The 24716-nt window shown below is 42.8% G+C and overlaps 1 protein-coding gene across 1 annotated transcript; it reads left to right on the top strand.

The window, feature by feature from the left end:
* The first annotated feature begins 207 nt into the window (after window positions 1-207).
* Window positions 208-14073, top strand: LOC142185902 (vomeronasal type-2 receptor 26-like). Its single transcript, XM_075261110.1, has 6 exons — window positions 208-359; window positions 1179-1470; window positions 3583-4365; window positions 5463-5699; window positions 7611-7734; window positions 13172-14073. The coding sequence occupies exons 1-6, from the start codon at window positions 208-210 to the stop codon at window positions 14071-14073; spliced, it is 2490 nt and encodes an 829-aa protein (XP_075117211.1).
* Window positions 14074-24716: the final 10643 nt, after the last annotated feature.

Genomic DNA, 24716 nt, shown 5'->3' with positions numbered 1-24716 from the left:
TTTCTATTTTCTCTAGATTCTCATCATTCAACTTCTGGGTCACTAAATCTTTCCAATCCCGTATTCTGGTTATAAACTACCGCCTCCTGCTGAGGTCCTGCCATGACCATGCGGTATAAGAAGATCTCCCCACTTTGCTATACCTTTCATGTACTTATTATCTCACTACCTAATATATCCAATGGAGTCCGAACCCCTAAGTGTAAGATGAGTGGGATTACCCCGGCACTGGAGTATGAATACCATCAGGAGGGCGACGTCACTATCGGAGGTCTCATCTCAGTCCATACTGTAGTTACTCGAAACATTCATTATAATGCATTTAATGAAGACAGTTGCTTATATTTCCACTGTATCGAGTAAGTCTTATACTTTACACTTTATTTACTTCTCTTACTTGTATCGCGCCAACACATTCCGCAGGAATTTACAGACATTGTTATCACTCACTAGGGACTCATTGCTTCATATGCCAGGGAGGGAGCCTAATATTTTTCTCATGTTCTAAATTCTTACAGAATATTATCATATTATTTGGATGAATTTGGAGATTGACATATTCTACAGATATGGCGAACCTTTATATTTCACACTTAAAGGGGTTGTGCGGTACAGTGGGGATAAGTGTAATATCACTAGTGGTGTGACTGACTCATGAAATCCTTCTTCATCCTCCCTGTCGATAAAGCACCACTGCACCTAGTTACCAGAGATTGCAGTCATTGCAGTCTCAGCAGTTGTTGCAGTCTCGGCAGTTGTACCCTCAGCATTCTGACAATTATATACTACCCCCTGTGGATAGGGAATAAAGGTCTGTATTGGTAATCTCCTTTAACTCATTAGCTGCTGAGACAGGAACAAAATCACTTACATGTATTAGGCATTAGGGGCTGTATGGAGAGGGCTCAGGAGGTGGCTCTGCCTCTTACAGCCGTGATCGGTTAATGGTTTTAGATTCCATTGCAAAACGCGACTGTGACATCTAACGTACGCAGGCGCAATGGTTTCCACCATTTTTAATGACTACTACCCTCAGGAACATCATTAAAGGGTTGCGATTGGTTGCCCTGACATCCAGGGGTTATTACCTCAGTTCCCCTTTAGGACTTTCAATCAGGGACTATTGTGCTGCAAGGAATTCTCTCTCTTCTATAAACTATTTGTTAAATCTTTTCTAGCCCACAGATTGAGAAATATAGAAGTATCTTGTCCTTCATCTTTGCGGTGGATGAGATTAACCGGGATCCGGACCTTCTGCCCAATATCACTCTGGGGTATCATATATTTGGCACATGTGCAAATTCATTAAAAACTGTACAAGATGTGTTTCAAATACTTTCTGGGAGACACAAAAAGGCCCCAAATTATTCCTGCCGGGGTCATGAAGAAGTGGCCGCCTTTATGGTTGACTCTGAGTTTTATACAAGGCAGTCCACGGTGGAGTTACTAAGTCAGTATAAGTACACAATGGTGAGTGGAGAGAAGACAACATATAAGGGATGGCTACGGGCTCTGACAACCGTGTGCGGCTGAAGCCCAAGACTTTTAGATTACAAATATTCTGTTATTGTATCTTACCTGTAACAAGGCGCACACGGACACTCAGCCTATTAAAGGGGTTCTCCAGGGAGTTCAAGTTTACCTACCTCCTCAGGGTTTTTTCTTGCTGGACCTCAGGTCACCTGATCGGTACAAGCCCCCAGACTCATTTTATCTCCTCCCTCCTCTCCCATTTTCACCACTAGTTACCTGTTCTATGGGATTTAGTAGACTATGGTAAACTATGCTAAAGTCAGCCCCCATAGCACAAGAAAGTTCTTCTGAATATTTGTGGAAGAGACTGAGTGACCCAGGATCTAGGTGCTGGTTCTGATCACATGGCCCCAGATCAAGACCACTTTGGAACCCCCAGATCTATCTTGACCCCCCCCCCCAGATGAAGTAGGTAAAATAGAACTCCCTGGACAATGTTGTTACAGTATTGTAAACAACATCTCTTCTTTTGCAATGTGAAGGGTGAAAGTTGCTACAAGCCACAATTGGGTAAAAAAATTTTTTCACTCTATAGCTTGTAAGTTGCTGAATGTCATCCCATGTGTCCTACTTTAATATATGTATGTGCAGCAACCCATGGAGCCCGTAAGTTGTGAGTAGTGGTAGAATCTAAAGTTGTCATGGTGGCTTTTAGACTCAACAAATTCTTACACCTCCTGGGTGTATCTAGTGGTGTATCTGATGGTATTGGTAGTTTGTCCACCTAGGTATGTCCTTACAGTATGTCATCTTGAGTTACATGAGGCTTGGAAAAAGTCAATGATGGTAAAAATTTCCAAGGTCAATACTTGAATGAACCATATTTATCAGGGCTTTTCTCCCAGTCCCTTAATTTTTGGCTTGCGCAGGTGATTTTTTTGCTTGGACATCTTGGGGCAAAACTACACCTAAACCCTTCAAGCTTCCATCACTGTACAGTATGAAAGGCTTAGTCTAGTCAGAATAAATCAAGGTAGAGATCTCTTTAACTATTGGATGGCCAGGTCTTTATCGGGTCACCGCATCATTTCAGCTATGTGTAGTTTCTGGCTTTCCTCAATTACTAAAGGGTCTTTCATCATCCTCAGAAGTAACTGTCCAACTTGGATGATGCCAAGGTTTCTGGCAACAACTATGTCTTTACTTTTGCTACATTGGTTATATTCTATGTGGGACATCAATGTCATAGTTTCTGATACACCAGCTAGTCAACTACTACAACCCTACGAACCCCTCCCAGTGCAAATTATCACCAGATCTTTATAAGGTAATAAAGAAATCTTCCTGATATGACCTTTGGGAAATCATCCACTCAATAGACCAGTCTTATACATTTCCAGCCTCACACACAGACACAAAATTTAGATACTGAGTAGAGATGAGCGAACAGTAAAATGTTCGAGGTTCGATATTCGTTTCGAGTAGCCCCTCAATATTTAACTACTCGAATCGAATATCGAACCTCATTATAGTCTATGGGGGGAAAATGCTCGTTTCAGGGGTAGGCAACATTCAATCAAATTATACTTACCAAGTCCATGAGTGAGGGTCGGGCTGGATCCTCCAAGAAGTCTTCTCCGTGCAGCGTCCCCGCGGCATCTTCCGGCTCTGAATTCACTTTGCCAGGCATCGGGCCTTGGGCAGAGCCGACTGCGCATGCCCGCACTACAAGGGGACATACGCAGTCAGCTCTGCCCAGGCCCGATGCCTAGGCAGAGTGAATGAAGAGCCGGAAGACGCCGCGGGGAAGCTGCACGGAGAAGACATCTAAAGGTAGGAGAAGACCCAGCGTTGATTGGCCGACTGTATAGCATTCGGCCAATCAATGCTGGTTCTGCATCGAACTTTTCCATTCGAATAGCGAGTGGTACTCGATCGAGTATGAGTATTTCGAATACCGTAATATTCAATCGAATACCTACTCGATCGAGTACTACTCGCTCATCTCTAATACTGAGAATAGCATATGCAGATATGGGCGTCTTCTTATTTTCCATGTATTATATGACAGATACTGTATGTAATAATAGATGTGCTCTGTTCTTGTAGCTCAGTTATGGAGTCGCCGACCCGCTCACAAATGATCGAGTCTTGTATCCGACCTTATTCCAGTTTGCGCCGGATGATCGCTTCCGTTATAAGGCTATTGTTAAGTGTCTGCAGTACTTTGGATGGAATTGGGTTGGAATCGTCACAACAGGCGAGGGGAGTGATGAGATGGGAGTAAGAGACCTGATGAAACTGATGGCCGAGCACCAGATCTGCATTGACTTTATTATAAATCTGCTAGGTATTCAAAATATAAAAAAGAAGATTTCTGAGAGCGATAAATCGTCGGTGAACGTTATTGTAGTCTGCGGCTCCTTCACCTTACATTACCTCCCAATAATCTATGAATTGACAGCTCGGAAGACAAATGTCACCTTCATTTTCCACGAGTCATGGATTAGTATTTTTTATGGGGCAACGCATTTCTCGATAAACCTTTTCAACTGCAGTTTAGTTTTGATGGTGCCTAAAAAAACAATCCCCAAAGTCACGGAAACTCTTGTTATTGTAAACCCCTCAACTCATCCAAATGATCCAGTACTGGAAGACATAAGGTTCTCGCGCTTTGGTTGTCTGTCTGAAAGTCAAGCAAAAAACATCGTTTTGGAGCGGCTGTATAAGTTTGAGGGAATGAATTGCTCTAGTACAAGCTATATTCCACCTCACATTTACGAAATGAAGGACACAAACTTATATTATACATATGTATCGGTGTATATTCTGGCCCATGCCCTAAGTAAGCTGAGTTTAACAAGAAATACATCAGGAAAATATCAACAAAAGGTAAGTCATTGTTCAGTGTATTTATGTAGTTCTCATGGCTGGCTCTCCGTGTCCTCATGAACATTGTCACAGAACTAGAATGGTCTTTGTCTCCCAACATTGCTTTCTTGGATGTACAGTGGACAGTATTGGAAATCAGTTGTGCTCCTTCTGCTTCAGTATAAGGTTTAGATGGCTTTCCCTTAATTCTCCTCAAACCTGGGGATTACCTGCTAGGCCCGTTGGGGTGCAAAACTTGAATCTTAATGTAGCTTGTGGGCAGGGGTCGCATCCATCTGGGGAACGGGTTGTCTTGATTGACTAACCACGTAGCACGTAGATACACACGTGGAGCCGAATGCTCTCTTCATCCCAGGTATTGATGCGTTCAACCACAGTGATGCAATAGGATGCCTCAGGTAGATTAAACCAGACTTTTATTACAATATGACAACGCGTTTTGGGGTGATCTGTATCCAACATGGATACACCCCTTCTTCAGATCTCAAATTTTCTTTTTTTTTGTAGATTGTGAGACCCATATAGGGATTACAATGTACATTTTTTTTTCCTATCAGTATGTCTTTGTAGAATGGTAGGAAAGCCATGAAAACACGTGGAGAATATACAAACTCCTTGCAGATGTTGTTCCTGGTGGTATTCAAACCCAGGACTCCAGCACTTCAAGGCTGCAGTGCTAACCACTGAGCCACCATGTTGCCCCATGATCTCAAATTTTCAGCCTTTTTTTCTAGAAAGCTCAGACCCACAGACCGGCTGTAAAAAAAAGGCTGAAAATTTGAGATCTGAAGAAGGGTGTATCCATGTTGGATACAGATCACCCTGAAATGCGTTATCATATTATAATAAAAGCCTGGTTTAATCTACCCGAGGCATCCTATTGCATCACTGTGGTTGAGCGCATCAATACTTAGGATTAAGTAAGCCTTCGGTTCCAACGTTACTTTCTTGAAATTCCTGACATGAAGGTTCAATGTATTGGACAATATAAAGCAATAAGTGATTGTAGTATTATGGAGATGGCAGGGATTGAAGGGTTTCCTATTTGGCGCCATTTTCAGATTGTAATATTTTTACATCTTTACTGTCTTTAACAGTTACAAAAATCGCTAGAAACTGTTCATTACACGGATCCCGGTGGACAGGACATCTACTTTAACGACAGAGGCGAAGTGCCCTTTCCTTGGCTTTTAGTCAATTGGGTCGTATTCAACACAACAGAAGTAGATGTAGTGAATATTACAGAAAATCTTGCAGCTATCCTAAAGGAGTCGCCTCAAGGAACTGCAGAGTTTGTAGCTGACCCAAAAGTAACCGGATGGAAAAATGACAGAGTAAGAGGATAGTAGATACGATACAATTGATATTATCATGATATTTTTTTTGGTATATATAAATAGTTCAGATGAATATAAAAAACCTTTGTAATATTTCTTATCAGAGGAAAAGTCTTCTGTCTCCTTTTATCTGTCCTCTCCTGCCTGCTATGCTGCTCAGTTCACTGCTCAGAATCATCATCACTGGATACACTGGGATCTGCAGTCTTAACGTTTTTTTGTTGTGTATTACATAATGAGGGGGGGTTACTTCCATGGTTTGACTAGCACTCCCTTCTAATTGCACAGGTTTCTCTAATTGGTATAGACCAGGGGTCCTCAAACTGTGGCCCGCGGGTGACATGCTGCCCGCCAAGGACATTTTTTCAACCCGCCGCAAGTGGCCTGCACGCCATCACCCGGATCTCTTACTAACGGGGAATCTGGTACAGAATTCCCTGCAATCGCTGCTTTCAGTTGCAGTCAGTATCGGCTGTGGTCCGCGCGACCATGGCCTACACTGGCGGCAGAGTGTGACTTCTGCCTCAGCACAGGCGCAATAATGTAAGTCATCAGCTCTTGCAGTCAGAAGCAGGAGGACATCTGGCGGTAAGTATAACACAATGTGTGTGTGAGTGAGTGAGTGAGTGAGTGTGAGGGTGAGTGTGTGTGTCGTACTGAAGAGCACATAATACAGTGTGGGGGGTGTACTGAGGAGAATATAATACTGTGTGTGTGGGGGGGGTTGGGGTGTACTGAAGAGCATATAATACAGTGTTGGGGGTGCTCACTGAGGAACATATAACACAGTGTGGGTGGACTGTACTGAGGAGCATATAATACTGTGTGTGAGGAGGAATACTGAAGAGCACATAATACAGTGTGGGGGGATGTACTGAGGAGAATATAATACTGTGTGTGTGGGCGGTTGGGATGTACTGAGGAGCATATAATACAGTGTTGGGGGTGCGTATTGAGGAGCATATAATACAGTGTTGGAGGTGCATACTGAGGAGCATATAATACTGTGTGTGGGGAGTACTGAGGAGCATATAATACAGTGTGGGGGTGTACTAAGGAGCATATAATACTGTGTGTGTGTGTGGGAGTACTGAGGAGCATATAGTACTGTGTGTGGGTGTGTGTGTGTGTGTGGGTGTACTGAGGAGCAAATAATACTGTGTGGGGGTGTACTGAGGAGCATATAATACTGTGTGTGTGTGTGTGTGGGTGTACTGAGGAGTATATAGTACTGTGTGTGGGGGGTTGGGGCATACTGAGGATCATATAATACAGTGTTGGGGCGGCATACTCAGGGGCATATAATACTGTGTGGGGGCGCATTGAGAAGCATATAATACTGTGTGTGGGGCGTACTGAGAAGCACATAATAAAGTGTGGGGGGAGTACTGAGGAGCATATAATACAGAGTGGGGGTGGGGTATACTGAAGAGCATGTAATATTTTGGGGGTGCTAATGTGGAGTGTATAACCTTTTTTTTTTTTTTTTTTTTTTTAAACTATAATTTGGCCATTCAATGGTCCAAGGGAACTGTACCCCTGTTTAAAAAGGTTTGAGGACCCCGGTATATATACAGTATATATAGTTATCACATCCCCATCTGCCTTAGGCTATTTTGATATAGAGTGTACTTTGGACCCTACTCACCCTGTGTTCACACTGTAGACCTATCCATGTCCAAGAGAGGTCTGTTTATTTAGTGTAGGGCCCTATATGAATGCGGTTGACTTGTTGTGGTAGTTTCAGGCTTCATACTGTTTGATCAAATGTGTATAACAAAAAACCTCTAAATTTATACCAGATTGTTTTATTTGCATGAGTATTGCCCTTTAGGGTTTTCATATGCCCTTGAGCTGTATGCGGAGTTCCCTGCATTTTAGTATTTTTTTAATCTATGTTTATACCAGAAGCCGCAGTCTCGCTGTAATGAGCCGTGTTCTCCGGGATACCGAAAAGCTCCTAATGGAGGAAATCATGTCTGCTGCTATGACTGTATCCCGTGTTCTGAGGGAGAAGTGTCCAATATAACAGGTAACACTACAGTATATTACACTGCATACAAACCAAGAACTGATATCACACAGACAATAGGAAGAAAAAGTAAATGAACCCCTGATTTTAATCTCCTGTAGAGCCTCCTTTAGCAGGAGAAACCACCACCAATTCCCAGACATGCAAATAATATGAATTCTATACTTCAGATAACTTAGTACCTTTGCTTTCTGCAAATATGTTTTAGTTAATCAGTATTTCTGGGATGTCTTGCATACGCAATGCTCTTCAGTGCGTGTCACAACATCTCCATAGGGTCATGGACAGGACTGTGACACAAACCTTCTTCTTCTTTTTAACCAAATTCCGGCAAGGAATAATGGCCAAGATTTACTAATAGTTATTAGAGATGAGCGAACAGTGTTCTATCGAACACATGTTCGATCGGATATCAGGGTGTTCGCCATGTTCGAATCGAATCGAACACCGCGTGGTAAAGTGCGCCAAAATTCGATTCCCCTCCCACCTTCCCTGGCGCCTTTTTTGCACCAATAACAGCGCAGGGGAGGTGGGACAGGAACTACGACACCGGGGGCATTGAAAAAAATTGGAAAAAGTCATTGGCTGCCGAAATCAGGTGACCTCCATTTTAGACGAATAGTGGATTTCAAATCCGGGTCATATGAGAATGTGAACTTTGTGACTATGAGACAGGGATAGCTGTACAGGCAGGGATAGCTAGGGATAACCTTTATTTAGGGGGGAATGTTATTAAAAATAACTTTTTGGGGCTCTATCGGGTGTGTAATTGTGATTTTTGTGAGATAAACTTTTTCCCATAGGGATGCATTGGCCAGCGCTGATTGGCCGAATTCCGTACTCTGGCCAATCAGTGCTGGCCAATGCATTCTATTAGCTTGATGAAGCAGAGTGTGCAAAAGGGTTCAAGCGCACCCTCGGCTCTGATGTAGGAGAGCCGAGGGTGCACTTGAACCCTTGTGCACCCTCAGCTCTGCTACATCAGAGCCGAGGGTGCGCTTGAACCCTTGTGCACACTCTACTTCATCGGGCTAATAGAATGCATTGGCCAGCGCTGATTGGCCAGAGTACGGAACTCGACCAATCAGCGCTGGCTCTGCTGGAGGAGGCGGAGTCTAAGATCGCTCCACACCAGTCTCCATTCAGGTCCGACCTTAGACTCCGCCTCCTCCGGCAGAGCCAGCGCTGATTGGCCGAAGGCTGGCCAATGCATTCCTATGCGAATGCAGAGACTTAGCAGTGCTGAGTCAGTTTTGCTCAACTACACATCTGATGCACACTCGGCACTGCTACATCAGATGTAGCAATCTGATGTAGCAGAGCCGAGGGTGCACTAGAACCCCTGTGCAAACTCAGTTCACGCTAATAGAATGCATTGGCCAGCGCTGATTGGCCAATGCATTCTATTAGCCCGATGAAGTAGAGCTGAATGTGTGTGCTAAGCACACACATTCAGCACTGCTTCATCACGCCAATGCAATGCATTAGCCAGTGCTGATTGGCCAGAGTACGGAATTCGGCCAATCAGCGCTGGCTCTGCTGGAGGAGGCGGAGTCTAAGATCGCTCCACACCAGTCTCCATTCAGGTCCGACCTTAGACTCCGCCTCCTCCAGCAGAGCCAGCGCTGATTGGCCGAATTCCGTACTCTGGCCAATCAGCACTGGCTAATGCATTGTATTGGCGTGATGAAGCAGTGCTGAATGTGTGTGCTTAGCACACACATTCAGCTCTACTTCATCGGGCTAATAGAATGCATTGGCCAATCAGCGCTGGCCAATGCATTCTATTAGCGTGAACTGAGTTTGCACAGGGGTTCTAGTGCACCCTCGGCTCTGCTACATCAGATTGCTACATCTGATGTAGCAGTGCCGAGTGTGCATCAGATGTGTAGTTGAGCAAAACTGACTCAGCACTGCTAAGTCTCTGCATTCGCATAGGAATGCATTGGCCAGCCTTCGGCCAATCAGCGCTGGCTCTGCCGGAGGAGGCGGAGTCTAAGGTCGGACCTGAATGGAGACTGGTGTGGAGCGATCTTAGACTCCGCCTCCTCCAGCAGAGCCAGAGCTGATTGGTCGAGTTCCGTACTCTGGCCAATCAGCACTGGCCAATGCATTTCTATGGGGAAAAGTTAGCTTGCGAAAATCGCAAACTGACAGGGATTTCCATGAAATAAAGTGACTTTTATGCCCCCAGACATGCTTCCCCTGCTGTCCCAGTGTCATTCCAGGGTGTTGGTATCATTTCCTGGGGTGTCATAGTGGACTTGGTGACCCTCCAGACACGAATTTGGGTTTCCCCCTTAACGAGTTTATGTTCCCCATAGACTATAATGGGGTTCGAAACCCATTCGAACACTCGAACAGTGAGCGGCTGTTCGAATCGAATTTCGAACCTCGAACATTTTAGTGTTCGCTCATCTCTAATAGTTATAAATAGGGTTGAGCCGATCTTGAGATTTCAGGATCGTTCTTAAATTCAGATTTTCGATCATTTTCTAGCCGATCCCGATCGTGATTGTGAAATTTGCTCGATCACCGATCAGGATCCGATCTTTCCCGATTCTGATCGCTTAACCCTAGTTACTTTATGTTTATGGAGTACGGTTGAGCCGATCTTGAGATTTCAGGATCGTTTTTAAAATCTGATTTTCGATAATTTTCCAGTCGATCCCGATCGTGAAATTTGCTCGATCGCCGATCGGGATCCAATCTTTCCCGATCCCGATTGCTCAACCCTAGTTATAAACGTAGACAGGAAGTCTGAAAATTCTCCAGATTTATAACATACTGGATGATAAATCTGGTGTTTCTATTTTTATATCATTGTCTATCACTTTTTAGTTGACTTTTATTTACCTAGAATTTTACAACAAAATTTTGGCTTATTTTTTTAAATGTAGATTGTGAGCCCCATATAGAGCTCACAATGTACATTTTTCCCTATCAGTATTTCTTTGAAATATGGAATGGAAATCCATGCAAACACGGGGAGAACATACAAACTCCTTGCAGATGGTTTTATGCCCTTGGCAGGATTTGAACACTAAGACTCCAGTGCCGCAAGGCTGCAGTGCTAACCACTGAGCCACCGTGTGGCCCAGTGTGGCTTATTTTTGGTGCCTTGTAACACATTAAAGTCAGGGCCCTTTATTGAGATTCCACATCCTCATATCTTACAAGTCAAAAAATTTGAGCCCAAACTTGATGTGTTCACATGAGCCAAAAATGGACCACTTTCAAGTTAAGAGGCACCAAAGATGGACCAGATTTATTCTAGCATCTGGTCCTAACCACAATTGTAAATCTGAGCCAAAGTCTTTCATTTTTTATATCTCTCCCATTGTTTGTAGCTCTCGTGAATCATACATGTCTCCTTATAATGCCACAATACTGTGTAATGTGTAACTGTTGGATGGGTGGCAGACTTATGTGAAATCCTATCTGGAGATGAGCGAGTACTGTTCGGATCAGCCGATCCGAACAGCATGCTCCATAGAAATGAATGGATGCACCTGGTACTTCCGCTTTGACGGCAGCCGGCCGCTTAACCCCTCGCGTGCCGGCTACGTCCATTCATTTCTATGCGAGCGTGCTGTTCGGATCGGCTGATCCGAACAGTACTCGCTCATCTCTAATCCTATCCCATCCTTTCCACTGGACAAGAAACTAGCATGTGCTCATCACAATTCCTGATATGACAGCTGTGTTAAGCAGGGTGTAGGGTACAATGCAGACTAGGCCCAAGCACCAGGAACAGGTGTTACAATGGCTAGCGGATAATGCATCCAGCTGATTTTCCACCAGCCAGTCAGCCACTACCTGCAGTCATGTTTATACCCAACAGTCTGCCCCTCCTTCCTCCCAACATGCCGAATCTTCCCATCAGACTCATCCCACCCTTTCCCCCTCCCAGGAACTCTTTTCGGGTCCTTTTACTGTCTCTGCCTCTGTTGAACCACTTCCCGAATCCCAGGAGATACCAGACGACTTTGTGTGTCCTGATGCCCAAACACTGGAGCATCCGCCATCTCCTGGTGATTTTGTGGTTGTGGACCTGCAGCCAGCATTTTCCATCCTCAATGATGATGATGAAACACAGTTGCCATCAGGGCAACTGCTCTGTATTCCCGCAAATTTGTGGAGGGGACACCCCAAAGAAACGCTGGTTTTCACGTATATAGCAACAAGTAACTGCTGTGGATTCCTGCTATTTTGTGGGGGGACACCCCTAACAAAATCTGGTGTGCACGTATATAGCAAGAAGTAACTGTTCTGTATCCCTGTTTTCTACCGTCCGTGGAAAGCTGGACTCCTCTCCCTGCAGTGTATAGCTCTGAGAAGAGCTGTTGTTGTTCTTTGGTTCTTCCCTGCCTATCTCAAGCTAATGCCTATGTAGCCCTCAGCAGATATGTTTCTCTCCCGATCTCTGACCATGAAAATGGAGAATATGGCGATGGCCGTTCTTATAAATGGGAGGTCACATGTTTTCAGCAGTCAACGAGTTTTTTCAATTTTTTTCACTGCCTCCATTGTCGTAGTTCCTGCCCTACCTCCCCTGCACAGTTATTGGTGCAAAAAATGCGCCAGGGGAGGTGGGAGGGGATACAAATTTTTACTGCGTTATGCGGCCTGGTATTCGATTGTGAACGAATACATCAAACGCCATGATATTCGATCGAATACCTATTTTGATCGAACGGTGTTCGCTCATCTCTAGTGCTTGGTAATGTTTCTTTAGCGTGAATTTGGGTTTCTGTCCATCCGTTTGGGGAGTAAAGAAGGTTTCTAGGTATTTTTTTTTTTTTTTTAAATGTAGATTGTAAGCCCTACATAGAGCTCACAATGTACATTTTTTTCCCTATCAGTATGTCTTTGAAATATGGGATGGAAATCCATGCAAACACGGGGAGAACATACAAACTCCTTGCAGATGTTTTTTTGCCCTTGGCGGGATTTGAACACCAGGGCTCCAGCGCTGCAGTGCTGCAGTGCTAACCACTGAGCCACCGTGTGGCCCCCCAGGTTTCCAGGTATTTTCCCACTTTGATAGAGGTTTTTTTGAGTGTAGAAAGTGTGTAGTTGATAGGCTGTGATGTTGGGGTAAAACTGTGACTTGGGCTTGTTAGATGCCCCCAAACATGCTTCCCCTGCTGTCCCAGTTGCATTCCAGAGGTGTTGGCATCATTTCCTGGGGTGTCATAGTGGACTTGGTGACCCTCCTGAGTCGAATGGTGGGATCCCGTGAAATGAAGCATTTTCTCCCATAGACTATAATGGGGTTCAATATTCGATTGAATAGTTGAATATTGAGCGGCTATTCGAAACGAATAACAAATATTTTACTGTTCGCTCATATGTACTCATTATAAATATCATACATGATATAGATCTCTTCTTATATATCGAGCCTGATCATATTTTCTATATATACCTTTAGATAGTGAAACCTGCCATAAATGTCCTGAAGAAGAGTGGCCTGATGAGAAGAAGGTGACATGTCTCCCCAAAACCTACGAGTTTCTATCTTACAAGGAGGACATTTTGGTTCCAGTTTTTTTATTAGTTGCTTTATTTTTGTTTACTGTAACTTTGCTGATATTGGGAAGCTTCATCTATTACTGGGACACTCCAATTGTTAAAGCCAATAACCGGACTGTGAGCTTCATCCTCCTGGTCTCCATCTTGCTCGGCTTCCTCTGTGTCTTCTTCTTCCTTGGTCGTCCGGTGGACATAACCTGCTTACTGAGACAAACATCATTTGGAATCTTCTTTTCCATTGGTGTCTCGTCTCTTCTGGCCAAAACTATCACAGTCTGTATTGCCTTCAAAGCCACCAAACCTGGAAGTTTTTGGGTGAAGATGGTTTTGCTCAAAATCTCTAATTCTGTGGTCTTGGTGTGTTCTTCTATACAAGTTCTCATTTGTGTTATTTGGTTGTCGGTGTCTCCTCCTTATGTAGAATTTGACCATCACTCTTATCCTGGGAAGATCATCATCCAATGTAATGAGGGATCAGACATTGCCTTCTATATTATGTTAGGATATTTGGGGTTCCTGTCTGCTGTGTGTTTTGTACTGGCTTTCATGGTGAGGACATTACCAGACAATTTTAATGAGGCCAAGTACATCACCTTCAGCATGCTGCTCTTCTGTAGTGTCCGAATTGCCATGATCCCGGCCTATGTGAGCACCAAGGGCAAAAGCCTAGTGATCATAGAGATATTTGCCATACTGACTTCATGTGCCGGCATTCTTGGTTGTATATTTTTGCCTAAACTGTATATTTTGCTTATAAAACCAGAACTGAACTCAAGAAATATCATTCTGGACAAAAAATAATTTTAGAGCGTTTTATTCTGTATTTAGAGGTTATATTAATTAAAGAAACACTCCAAGTAAAACGTATTATACTTTGTGGTCTGAAGTCTATGCTAGTGGTTTGTGGTTGACAATCCCAAATGTTTCTGGTTTGGGTTGAGTCTGAAATTTTTAGAAAATTTAGGTCAAATCTGTTTTGATCCAAATTGTTTTGCTCATCTCTATTTATGACTGATCTTCTAAGTCTATTTATCCTCTAATGATCTATGACAACAGTTTAATTGTAAGGTCAAACAGCAAGGGCTACAAAGGGCATCCCTACAATGTGCCCCTCCGACGATGAAACGTAGACGAAGCATTATAATTAATGATTAATTTTACACAGTCCACCTTGAACTTTGGCCGATAAAAAACATCCCATCCACCAGGTTATACCTCTCCAGTACAGCCTAGACGTTGTCCCACTCAACATAGTCAATGCCTTTGACCAAATCAAATGACACCAGTGTAAGTCTTCCAGGTCCTCTCGTGTAGTCTAAAGCCCCCATGAAATCTGTGTCAATTATTTCCTTATTAATCCTGGAATGTCCATTGTCAAAAAACCCAAGCTAATTAATCTAATTGATGTGAAAAAAAGAAACAAACCCGGGATGTGTAGAGAGCGCCACTGCACAAAGTCCAAGGAGGCCAAAGATAAATTAATTATTCATTTAATGGTCCCAAAAGACAGACAGGAATGGCACAGGAATGGTTACGCGTTTGGATGGCAAAGAGGCAGCTGTCTGCAGGCCAGACTTAACCGCACGAGAAGTATGCTGCCTCCCAGGAGCAAAAATCAAGGATGTGGCCGATAGGATACCAAGCCTCCTCAGCTCCAAGGACGACTACCCATTCCTACTGATACATGTGGGTACAAACGACACGGCAAAAAATGATTTACCAACTATCTATAAAGACTTTGAAAATTTGGGGAAGACAGTGAAGGAACTGGATGCGCAGGTAGTATTCTCATCAATCCTCCCAGTTGATGGTCATGGCATCAGGAGATGGAATAGAATACTAGAGGTAAACACCTGGCTTCGATGGTGGTGCCGAGAGCAAGGATTTGGATTTTTGGACCATGGCGTGAATTACCTCTACGATGGACTCCTTGCTAGAGACGGGATACATCTCACAAAACCTGGGAAAAACATATTTGCCAGAAGACTTGCCACACTCATCAGAAGGGCTTTAAACTAGAAGAAGAGGGGATGGGAAGAAAAAAGAAAGACAAGAACATGCAGCTAAAAGACATACTAAACAAGATTACTAGATGTGGTAAAGAGGACCCAAGACAGGATACTCAGAAGGAAATTACCAAAAAAGGATACAACAGAGCACAATCTGAAATGTTTTTACACAAACGCACAAAGCATGGGAAACAAACAAGGAGAACTAGAGCTGATGATACACAAGGAAAACTATGACGTCATCGGCATCACAGAAACCTGGTGGAACGACATGCATGATTGGAACATACAGATGGAAGGATACAACTTATTCAAAAAGAATAGAACTAATAAAAGAGGGGGTGGAGTTGCATTGTATGTTAAAAAAGAACACATCTCCACAGAAATTACAGTTTTACAGAATGATAATCTACTGGAAATTATTTGGGTAGTAATTCAAGGGAAAAACAATGATAAGGACATCATACTAGGCGTTTATTACAGACCACCAGGACAGACAGAAGACATGGATGAGATTTTTTCACAGCAAATGACCACGCTCTCAAAGAAACATGAAATAGTGATCATGGGAGACTTCAATTACCCTGACATTCATTGGGAAACCCACACAGCCAAGAGTAAAGGTTCCATCAAATTTTTATCCTCTCTAGCAGACAACTTCATTGCCCAGCTAGTAGAAGAAAACACAAGAGGAACATCCATTTTGGACCTAGTCCTAACCAACAAAGAGCACATGGTTAAGGGACTACGGGTAGCAGGGACACTGGGATTCAGCGATCATGCTATACTTGAGTTTGGGGTTGCAAGAAGAAGAAGACCTGAGAAGACACAGACTTCAAGGCTCGACTTTAGCAGGGCAGACTTCAAGAGCCTGAAGGCAAGGGTTAGCAGAATTCCATGGTGCAAAATTCTTAAGCACAAAAATGCACATGAAGGGTGGGAAATCTTCCGTAGGGAAATCATTAAAGCACAGGAACTAACAATACCTAGAAGGAAGAAAAATGGGAAGCACCTAAAAATATCAGGATGGATGACCAAAAAATTACATAACCTGCTAAAAAGGAAAAAGGAAACATACAAAAAGTGGAAGATGGGAACTATACCTAAGGAAGAGTACACAGCAGTCTGCAGACTCTGCAAGACAAGCATCAAAGGAGCTAAGGCTGAACACGAATTGAAGCTTTCAAAAGAGGCAAAGAGTAAGGTAAAAGGATTTTGGGGATATGTTAAAAGCAAAAGAAAAGTGAAAGAGACCATTGGAGTCCTGAAGAATGACAAAGGAGAAACAGTTAACATGGTGGAACAGCAGGTGGAGCTACTAAATTCATATTTTGTATCCGTCTTCTCCCAAGAAACTAATGGAAATATCGACATTAATGGTGATGGAGATGAGGGGAAGGAGGACTCCAAGCTGACTATAAGCGAAGGTCTGGTAAGAGAGCACTTAGCCAAGTTACAGGAAACCAAGTCCCCAGGACCAGATGATTTACACCCTAGAGTCCTGAAAGAGATAGCAGAGGAAATAACAGAACCCCTTGCTATAATCTTCGGTAAGTCATGGGAGACAGGAGTGGTCCCTTTAGATTGGAAAAGGGCAAATGTTGTCCCCATCTACAAAAAGGGGAAAAGGGACGATCCAGGAAATTACAGGCCGGTAAGTCTGACCTCGATAGCAGGAAAAATCTTTGAGCAAATTGTCAAGGAACATTTACTTCGGTACCTGGATGGGAAGGCATTAATTAACCAGAGCCAGCACAGCTTTATGACCAATAAATCTTGTCAGACTAACCTGATTTCCTTCTACAACAAAATCACTGAATGGTTGGACCAAGGGAATGCCGTGGACATAGTATATCTTGACTTCAGTAAGGCATTTGATAAAGTATCACATAACCTTCTTATTGAAAAAATGATTAAGTATGGCTTTGACAAAAAATCCGTTAGGTGGATTCACAACTGGCTTAATGATCGGGCACAACGAGTAATACTAAATGGCTACACATCCAACTGGAAGAAAGTCAAAAGCGGGGTGCCGCAGGGCTCTGTTCTGGGCCCAGTACTTTTTAATATCTTTATAAATGATCTGGACGATGGAATTATTGGGGAACTCATAAAATTTGCAGATGATACGAAGATAGGAGGAATAGCCAACACTAGAGAGGAGAGAGAGTGTATTCAAAAGGACTTAGACACACTGGAACAATGGGCTGAGGCCAACAAAATGGGATTTAACAGGGACAAATGCAAAGTTCTACATCTGGGTAACAGAAATGTAAAAAACATATATAGTATGGGAGGAATAGAACTAAGTGATAGCATAGGGGAAAAGGACTTGGGCATAATAGTAGATCACAAATTCAACATGAGCCAACAGTGCGGTGCTGCTGCAAAAAAGGCTAATACAATTCTGGGATGTATTAAGACAAGCATTGAATCTAGATCAAGAGAGGTCATTATTCCGCTGTACTCTTCCCTGGTCAGACCACACCTGGAATACTGTGTACAGTTCTGGGCGCCTCAATTCAAGAAAGACATCGATATATTGGAGCAAGTCCAGAGAAGAGCAACCAAAATGGTGGAAGGTCTGCAAACCATGTCCTATGAGGAACGGCTAAAAGAACTGGGATTGTTTAGTTTGCAGAAGAGAAGGCTGAGGGGAGATTTAATAGCAGTCTACAAATATCTGAAAGGTAGTCACAGTGCAGAGGGATCTCCCCTATTCTCATTAGCACAAGGAAGTACAAGAAGCAATGGGATGAAACGAAAGGGAAAGAGATACAGATTAGACATTAGGAAAAACTTTCTGACAGTGAGGGTAGTGAGAGAGTGGAATAGGCTGCCACGGGAGGTGGTGGGCGCTCCATCAATGGAAATCTTCAAGCAGAATCTGGATAAACATATAGCTGGGATGATTTAGGAAAACCTGCACTCACAGGGGGTTGGACCCGATGGCCCTTGAGGTCCCTTCCAACTCTACCATAAGAATAAGAATAAGAATAAGGATGCCGAGCTGACGTCTTCCTCAGGCCACTAAATGTACAGACAATAAGAACAACAATCCTACTAATATTATAAAGGTGAAAGTATGTGTGTTTGGATGTTTGTTCCTCAATCACACCTGCACGGGCGAACGGATTTGTCTGAAATTGCACACATACATACCTTGGGTCCCGGATTGAACGATAGGCTACATGGAATTCCCGTACACCACCGCAATTCACTCCCGTGGCCGGTGCTTCTCACGGTTCAATTCGCTGCAGGACCCAGCACACTGTAGAACCTGGGATGACGTGCGCTAATACCCTCTGATATCCCACCAGATAGCTCAATAGAAGCTTGGAACTCTGCTACAATGTCATACTACATTAACCCTATGTTTATTACTACTTCTGTTCATAATGATAGCATTTGTATAAACACACCCTCCTCCGACAGCCACACCCCCTTCTAGGGGCATGAGATTTTGGCGGCTGGTAGTCTATTTATTCTCCTCTTCACTAAGGGGACTGTAACAGGTTTCCAAGCTGAGAGCGACCTTTATCTTCCTTTTCACTCTTTTTGTCTGTATCTTCAAGAATCCTCTAATTAGCAGCTATAAGTCGAATGGAAGACCCTGTGGAGTATTTTTTTTTCCTTTTGTTTCTATTGTTAAAGCATGGACAAGACTCAAGACCTGATGAGCTGGAGTTTCCTGTGTGGACATGTGCCTGTTACCATCCCCCCAGGAGCTAAAGATAGCATGGTCACCATGATGCAGACAAAGCTGGAGGAGAAACCTGCATGGAAGTGCGGACTTCTATTGCTGATGTGGGAAGATGCTACTGCTGACTGGTATTTCTTTCTTTTACTGTGGACACGTGGGACTCTGTTACAACCTGGGAACCTACCATCACCCACCCACATGTGTTTATGGAAGCTTGGCAAGAGAGCAGCAGCCTGTCTACCTGGATGGCTTCAGACCTCTCTGGGCAGTAGAACACAGTGGTAAGAAGAAAGAAAGAGGAAGGGCTTGTGATGAAGGACATTTGGGGCATTTTTTGTGGTTAATGGACAATAGTGCTGATGTAAGATACCGAACTATCAGCTGTGAGCATGAGATCTCACCACCTACCAAAGGAACTGCCACATGTTATCATGACAGCTGCATATGTCCCCCACCTCTGCAAAAACATTTCTGCCTGTTATATCTACATGCTGTGACCCCTCTCCTCGTGTCCTCCAACCACATTCGGGCTGTATTATTAACATCACTTCACACAGAGAACTAAATGATCCTGCAGTGTGTCTGTGTTTCTTTCTTTTAGTTATAGGATTTCTCTATCTGCCATGAGCTTGTATGTGTTTCTCTCTTGTTATATACTACTGTACCATCTATGAAACTGTATCACTGAAATTTCCCCATTGTGGGACTATTAAAGGATTATCTTATCTTATCTTAATATCATTGGGCTAAGAACTTGAAAATCCTGATATATCTCCTCAAGAAGCCCATCAGTTCTCACCTCTTCTGTAGGCCTTATTCACACATATTAGCAGATAGTATACATATCCATTCATTTAAGTGTATTTAATCACACATCATTTTTTATTTTCAGTCCTTAAGTGAGAAAAACTTTGAAGATTTTTTTCATGAATGTATCAAATCAATGCAAGTCCATGGTTCCATGAACAAAAAACAAAACGCCTTGCATCATGTGTGGTATTTTTCATTAACCTGAAGACATTGAAAAGAACAGACAATGTTAAAAACAAAAGTTGATCTATTTTTCATACACGTGAAAAAAAGAACAACTTGGGAGAACCTCTCAAGATTTGTCTCAGGTTCGGGTGGCTCAGGACCAAGATATTGTTCAGGACTAGAGATGAGTGAGTACTGTTCGGATCAGCCGATCCAAACAGCACGCACGCATTTAAATGAATGGACGTACCCGGCATGCGGGGGGTTAAGCAGACGGCTGGCGTCAAAGCGGAAGTACCAGGTGCTTCCATTCATTTCAATGCGTGCATGCTGTTTGGATCGGCTGATCCGAACAGTACTCGCTCATCTCTATTCAGGACAAGTTCCATTAAAAAAAAAACAAAAAAAAACACACTTTCAAATGGTTTAAAACATTGTAGAACACTGTCAGGGCTCCTAGGAACCTATCTATAAAACATAGTGTAGAATACTGTCAGGGCTCCTAGGAACCTATCTATAATACATAGTGTAGAATACGCTTAGGGCTCCTAGGAACCAATCTATAATACATAGTGTAGAATACTGTCAGGGCTCCTAGGAACCTATCTATAAAACATAGTGTAGAATACTCTTAGGACTCCTAGGAACCTATCTATAATACATAGTGTAGAATACGCTTAGGGCTCCTAGGAACCAATCTATAAAACATAGTGTAGAATACTCATAGGACTCCTAGGAACCTATCTATAAAACATAGTGTAGAATACTGTCAGGGCTCCTAGGAACCTATCTATAAAACATAGTGTAGAATACTGTCAGGGCACCTAAGAACCTATCTATAAAACATAGTGTAGAATACTCTTAGGACTCCTTGGAACCTATCTATAAAACACAGTGTATAACACTGTCAGGGCTCCTAGGAACCTATCTAAAAAACATAGTGTAGAATACTCTCAGGGCTCCTAGGAACCTATCTATAAAACATAGTGTAGAATACTCTCAGGGCTCCTAGGAACCTATCTATAAAACATAGTGTAGAACACTGTCAGGGCACCTAGGAACCTATCTATAAAACATAGTGTAGAACACTGTCAGGGCACCAGGAACCTATCTATAAAACATAGTGTAGAATACTCTTAGGACTCCTAGGAACCTATCTATAAAACATAGTGTAGAACACTGTCAGGGCTCCTAGGAACCTATCTATAAAACATAGTGTATAACACTGTCAGGGCACCTAGGAACCTATCTATAAAACATAGTGTAGAATACTCTTAGGACTCCTAGGAACCTATCTATAAAACATAGTGTAGAATACTTCCAGGGCTACTAGGAACCTATCTATAAAACATAGTGTAGAATACTGTCAGGGCTCCTAGGAACCTATCTATAAAACATAGTGTAGAATACTGCCAGTGCTCCTATAAAACATAGTGTAGAATACTCTTAGGGCTCCTAGGAACCTATCTATAAAACATAATGTAGAATACTCTTAGGACTCCTAGGAACCTATCTATAAAACATAGTGTAGAATACTGTCAGGGCTCCTAGGAACCCATCTATGAAACATAATGTAGAAAGAAAGTTACTGAAGTCAATGCCAAGATAAGAGAAAAAGTTCTCCCTTAACTTAAATCCAAAATTCAGGTCAATAAGTTTGCGCAAAGAATTTTGTAATTTGCAGAATTGACATTAAGTACAGAGAACTTAGCTGAAAGTGGTCAAGTGTACAAGACTCATTAAATGATAGAGTAAGGGGTATGCCATCGGCAAATAGGTTACCGGTAACTTTATAGTCATCCCCATCTGTTCTGCCAACTATTTTAAGGGGTTGGGTACGGCTTTAATGAAGGAAACTCTGAATGCTTTATTAATTTTATTATATGCAGAATCAGTGATTACATAACAATAACAGAAGATAGTGTGATATTGTGTACACTGTTGTATGCTACAAGTTATACAGATTAATATACAGAGATTAAGATACAGAATCCTCACCAACAACTTACATTACACAGCTATATACAGGTAAAAGCTTCACCAGGAATTATAAACATCATCTGTCCCGCATCAGCTGGGAGAAGCGGGCCAGCGAGGATAGAGAGTTCCTGGGATCCACACTAAGCCATGGACGTCCCCTTAGCACGCAGGTCCAGACGCATCTAACTTTGCAGCAAACTTTCTCAGCTTATATCTTATTTAAAAACAAATGCCTGGTTAGCCCAGTGCTACACAAATTAACAGATCGGTATTTGTCCAGTATAAGGCCTCCCCCGCTCCAAATGGCCAGCTCTTCAGAGGTTAACCTGACACTGGAAAAACCCTTCATTGGGCGTTGAATGCTCCGTTTACTAAGCAAACCTGCTTTCCCATCAACCACCGTTATATGATACAGCGTTCTCATAACACTACTATATGAGAAGCATTGATAAGAGAGCTATGGTGCTGTACATTATTATATTAATCCCATGGTGCTCTGTACATTATTATATTAATTCCATGGTGCTGTACATTATTATATTAATTCCATGGTGCTGTACATTATTATATTAATTCCATGGTGCTGTACATTATTATATTAATTCCATGCTGCTTTAAATTTGAGGGTTGGTGGCAGTAGTGTTATTGGGGGTTCTAGGCCTTCCCGAATAGGTGAGTCTTCAGGGCCTTCTTGAAGCCTGTGATTGTGGGGGTCAGTCTTATGTGTCTTAGTAAGGAGTTCCAGAGTATGGGGGATGCACGAGAGAAATCTTGGATGTTGACATCAGAGCTCTGTGGGGGCCATGTCATCACTTCCAGGGCTCATTGTTTTTCTTTACAATGCAAATAGCTCTTAATGACATTGGCTGTAAGCTTGGGGTCACTGTCCTCTGTCTCCCATTATTGTATGATGGATAAGTACCTACCTGTATTTCTGAGCTTTGGCTGTACTTCACCTATCTCGGGCATTCCCAATTAAATACATGGAATTGTTCTGTCTAATGACTAAGTGATAACTTCTCTACTAAGTATGGAGGACACAAATCTCACGTCCTCCTGACTGGCGAGACCCTGAGCAGTTGTACCCCCACTGCTTCATGTAATAAATTTCCCAGATCAGAAAGCCCCTATAACTTGACATGAAACACGTTAACAACACTGTAGTACAGACTGTTACAAGGGTTTTCCAGCTTGACTTCCTCTCCTCATGTACGTTAGTCACATGGCCATGCTACAGCTTTGTCCTCTTCACATGAACGGGGCTATACAACAATAACAAGCACAGCTACTAGAGAACGTACGGCGCTGTTCTAGGTCAGAGGTCTCAGCAATCCGTATCATTGTCTTGGAAAACCCTTTAACTTGACTCTTTCATTTCATTTTCAATGGATTTTTTTCGATGTGATATCACTCTGTAAAAAGTCAAGTTACTCCTTTCCACTAGAGATGGGTCAATCGGTTTGTAACAAACCAGATTTGAGCTTAATTTCCAGATTGTTCAGTTTCTAACAAACCCAACCAATTTGGGATTCATCTTGGATGAACTATAATGGTGACCTGGACATGTGTTGTGGTAAGTTATATTCTGGGGAAATGACAAAATACTTATACTCACCTTCTGTTACCTCTCTTGGTCCTGCTCATGACGTCTGTCTCTCTGTTTCTGACTCTCTCCTGTTATGTCGTGTGCAAGGGGTCACTGTTGAAGCTTGTGATTGGGCCTCAGCGGTGACATGGACATGCCAAGCTTCATGACGTCAGGAGGCAGATACAGAACGCCGACGCTGTTGTTGGGGGCACAAGACCCCCAAAGCTATTTTGTCTGTAGCTTCAAATTAAATAACAGGCCTGGATAGGCTACACCCATCCTTCAGGCCTGGAGAAATCACAAAGACACAGCTGGTGGTGTATCAATATGAGTTCTAATTTATTGTTACAGAGAGGTAGCTTTTATACAGACAAAAGCAGGTTGGGTTATTCTAACATCATGACATAGCTGGCCTGACAGGATTGGTTATAGATTGATAACATAACCTGGCACCTGCTTATTGGCTAATGCCTAATGTAATCTACATGTATTTATTACATTCCAACAGGAAACTACCACCCCACAGTCACTGTAGATGTATATCTCATGGTTGGGAAGATAATTAGAAATCAAAAGACTTGGTGCCAGTCTCGGAGCTAACATTCAATGGACTATAGAAATTCTGTGTTTACACACTCTACATTGACACAAAGGTGCAGCCCTGAAGTCGATCAGATGGATAAGGATTCATTAACATACCATTTCCTTATCACCTAAAGAAGGGTTTCTCTTCTTTGGACTTTTGCTTAAAGTCTCAATAGTATACAGCCCATGGCATCTCCATGTTAATTAGTCTAACCAATTTCTTTTTGAGACAAAACTACTAGAGATGAGCGAACACTGTTCGGATCAGCTGATCTGAACAGCACACTCCCATAGAAATGAATGGAAGCACCTGTGACGCCAACCGGCCGCTGGCAAAGTCAGCGTCACAGATGCTTCCATTCATTTCTATGGGTGCGTGCTTTTCGGATCAGTTGATCCGAAGAGTGTTCCCTCATCTCTAAAAACTACTTATCTTTGATAGGGACAAGATGGCTGACAAAATACAAGATGGAGGATGTAATCCTAACACTGTGCAAAGACCTCGAAGAGGTAACAGAACGTGAGCATGAATGTGTTTGATCTTTTTACACCTCTCCGAACCTACACCTATTCTGAAGAAACCCAGAGTATAATAATTTCACTT

The sequence above is a fragment of the Leptodactylus fuscus genome, chromosome 1 (genome assembly GCF_031893055.1).
Source record: "Leptodactylus fuscus isolate aLepFus1 chromosome 1, aLepFus1.hap2, whole genome shotgun sequence".
NCBI classification, from domain to species: domain Eukaryota; kingdom Metazoa; phylum Chordata; class Amphibia; order Anura; family Leptodactylidae; genus Leptodactylus; species Leptodactylus fuscus.
Note: the sequence above shows the minus strand (reverse complement) of the source record. Positions and strands in the feature narration are given on the sequence as shown.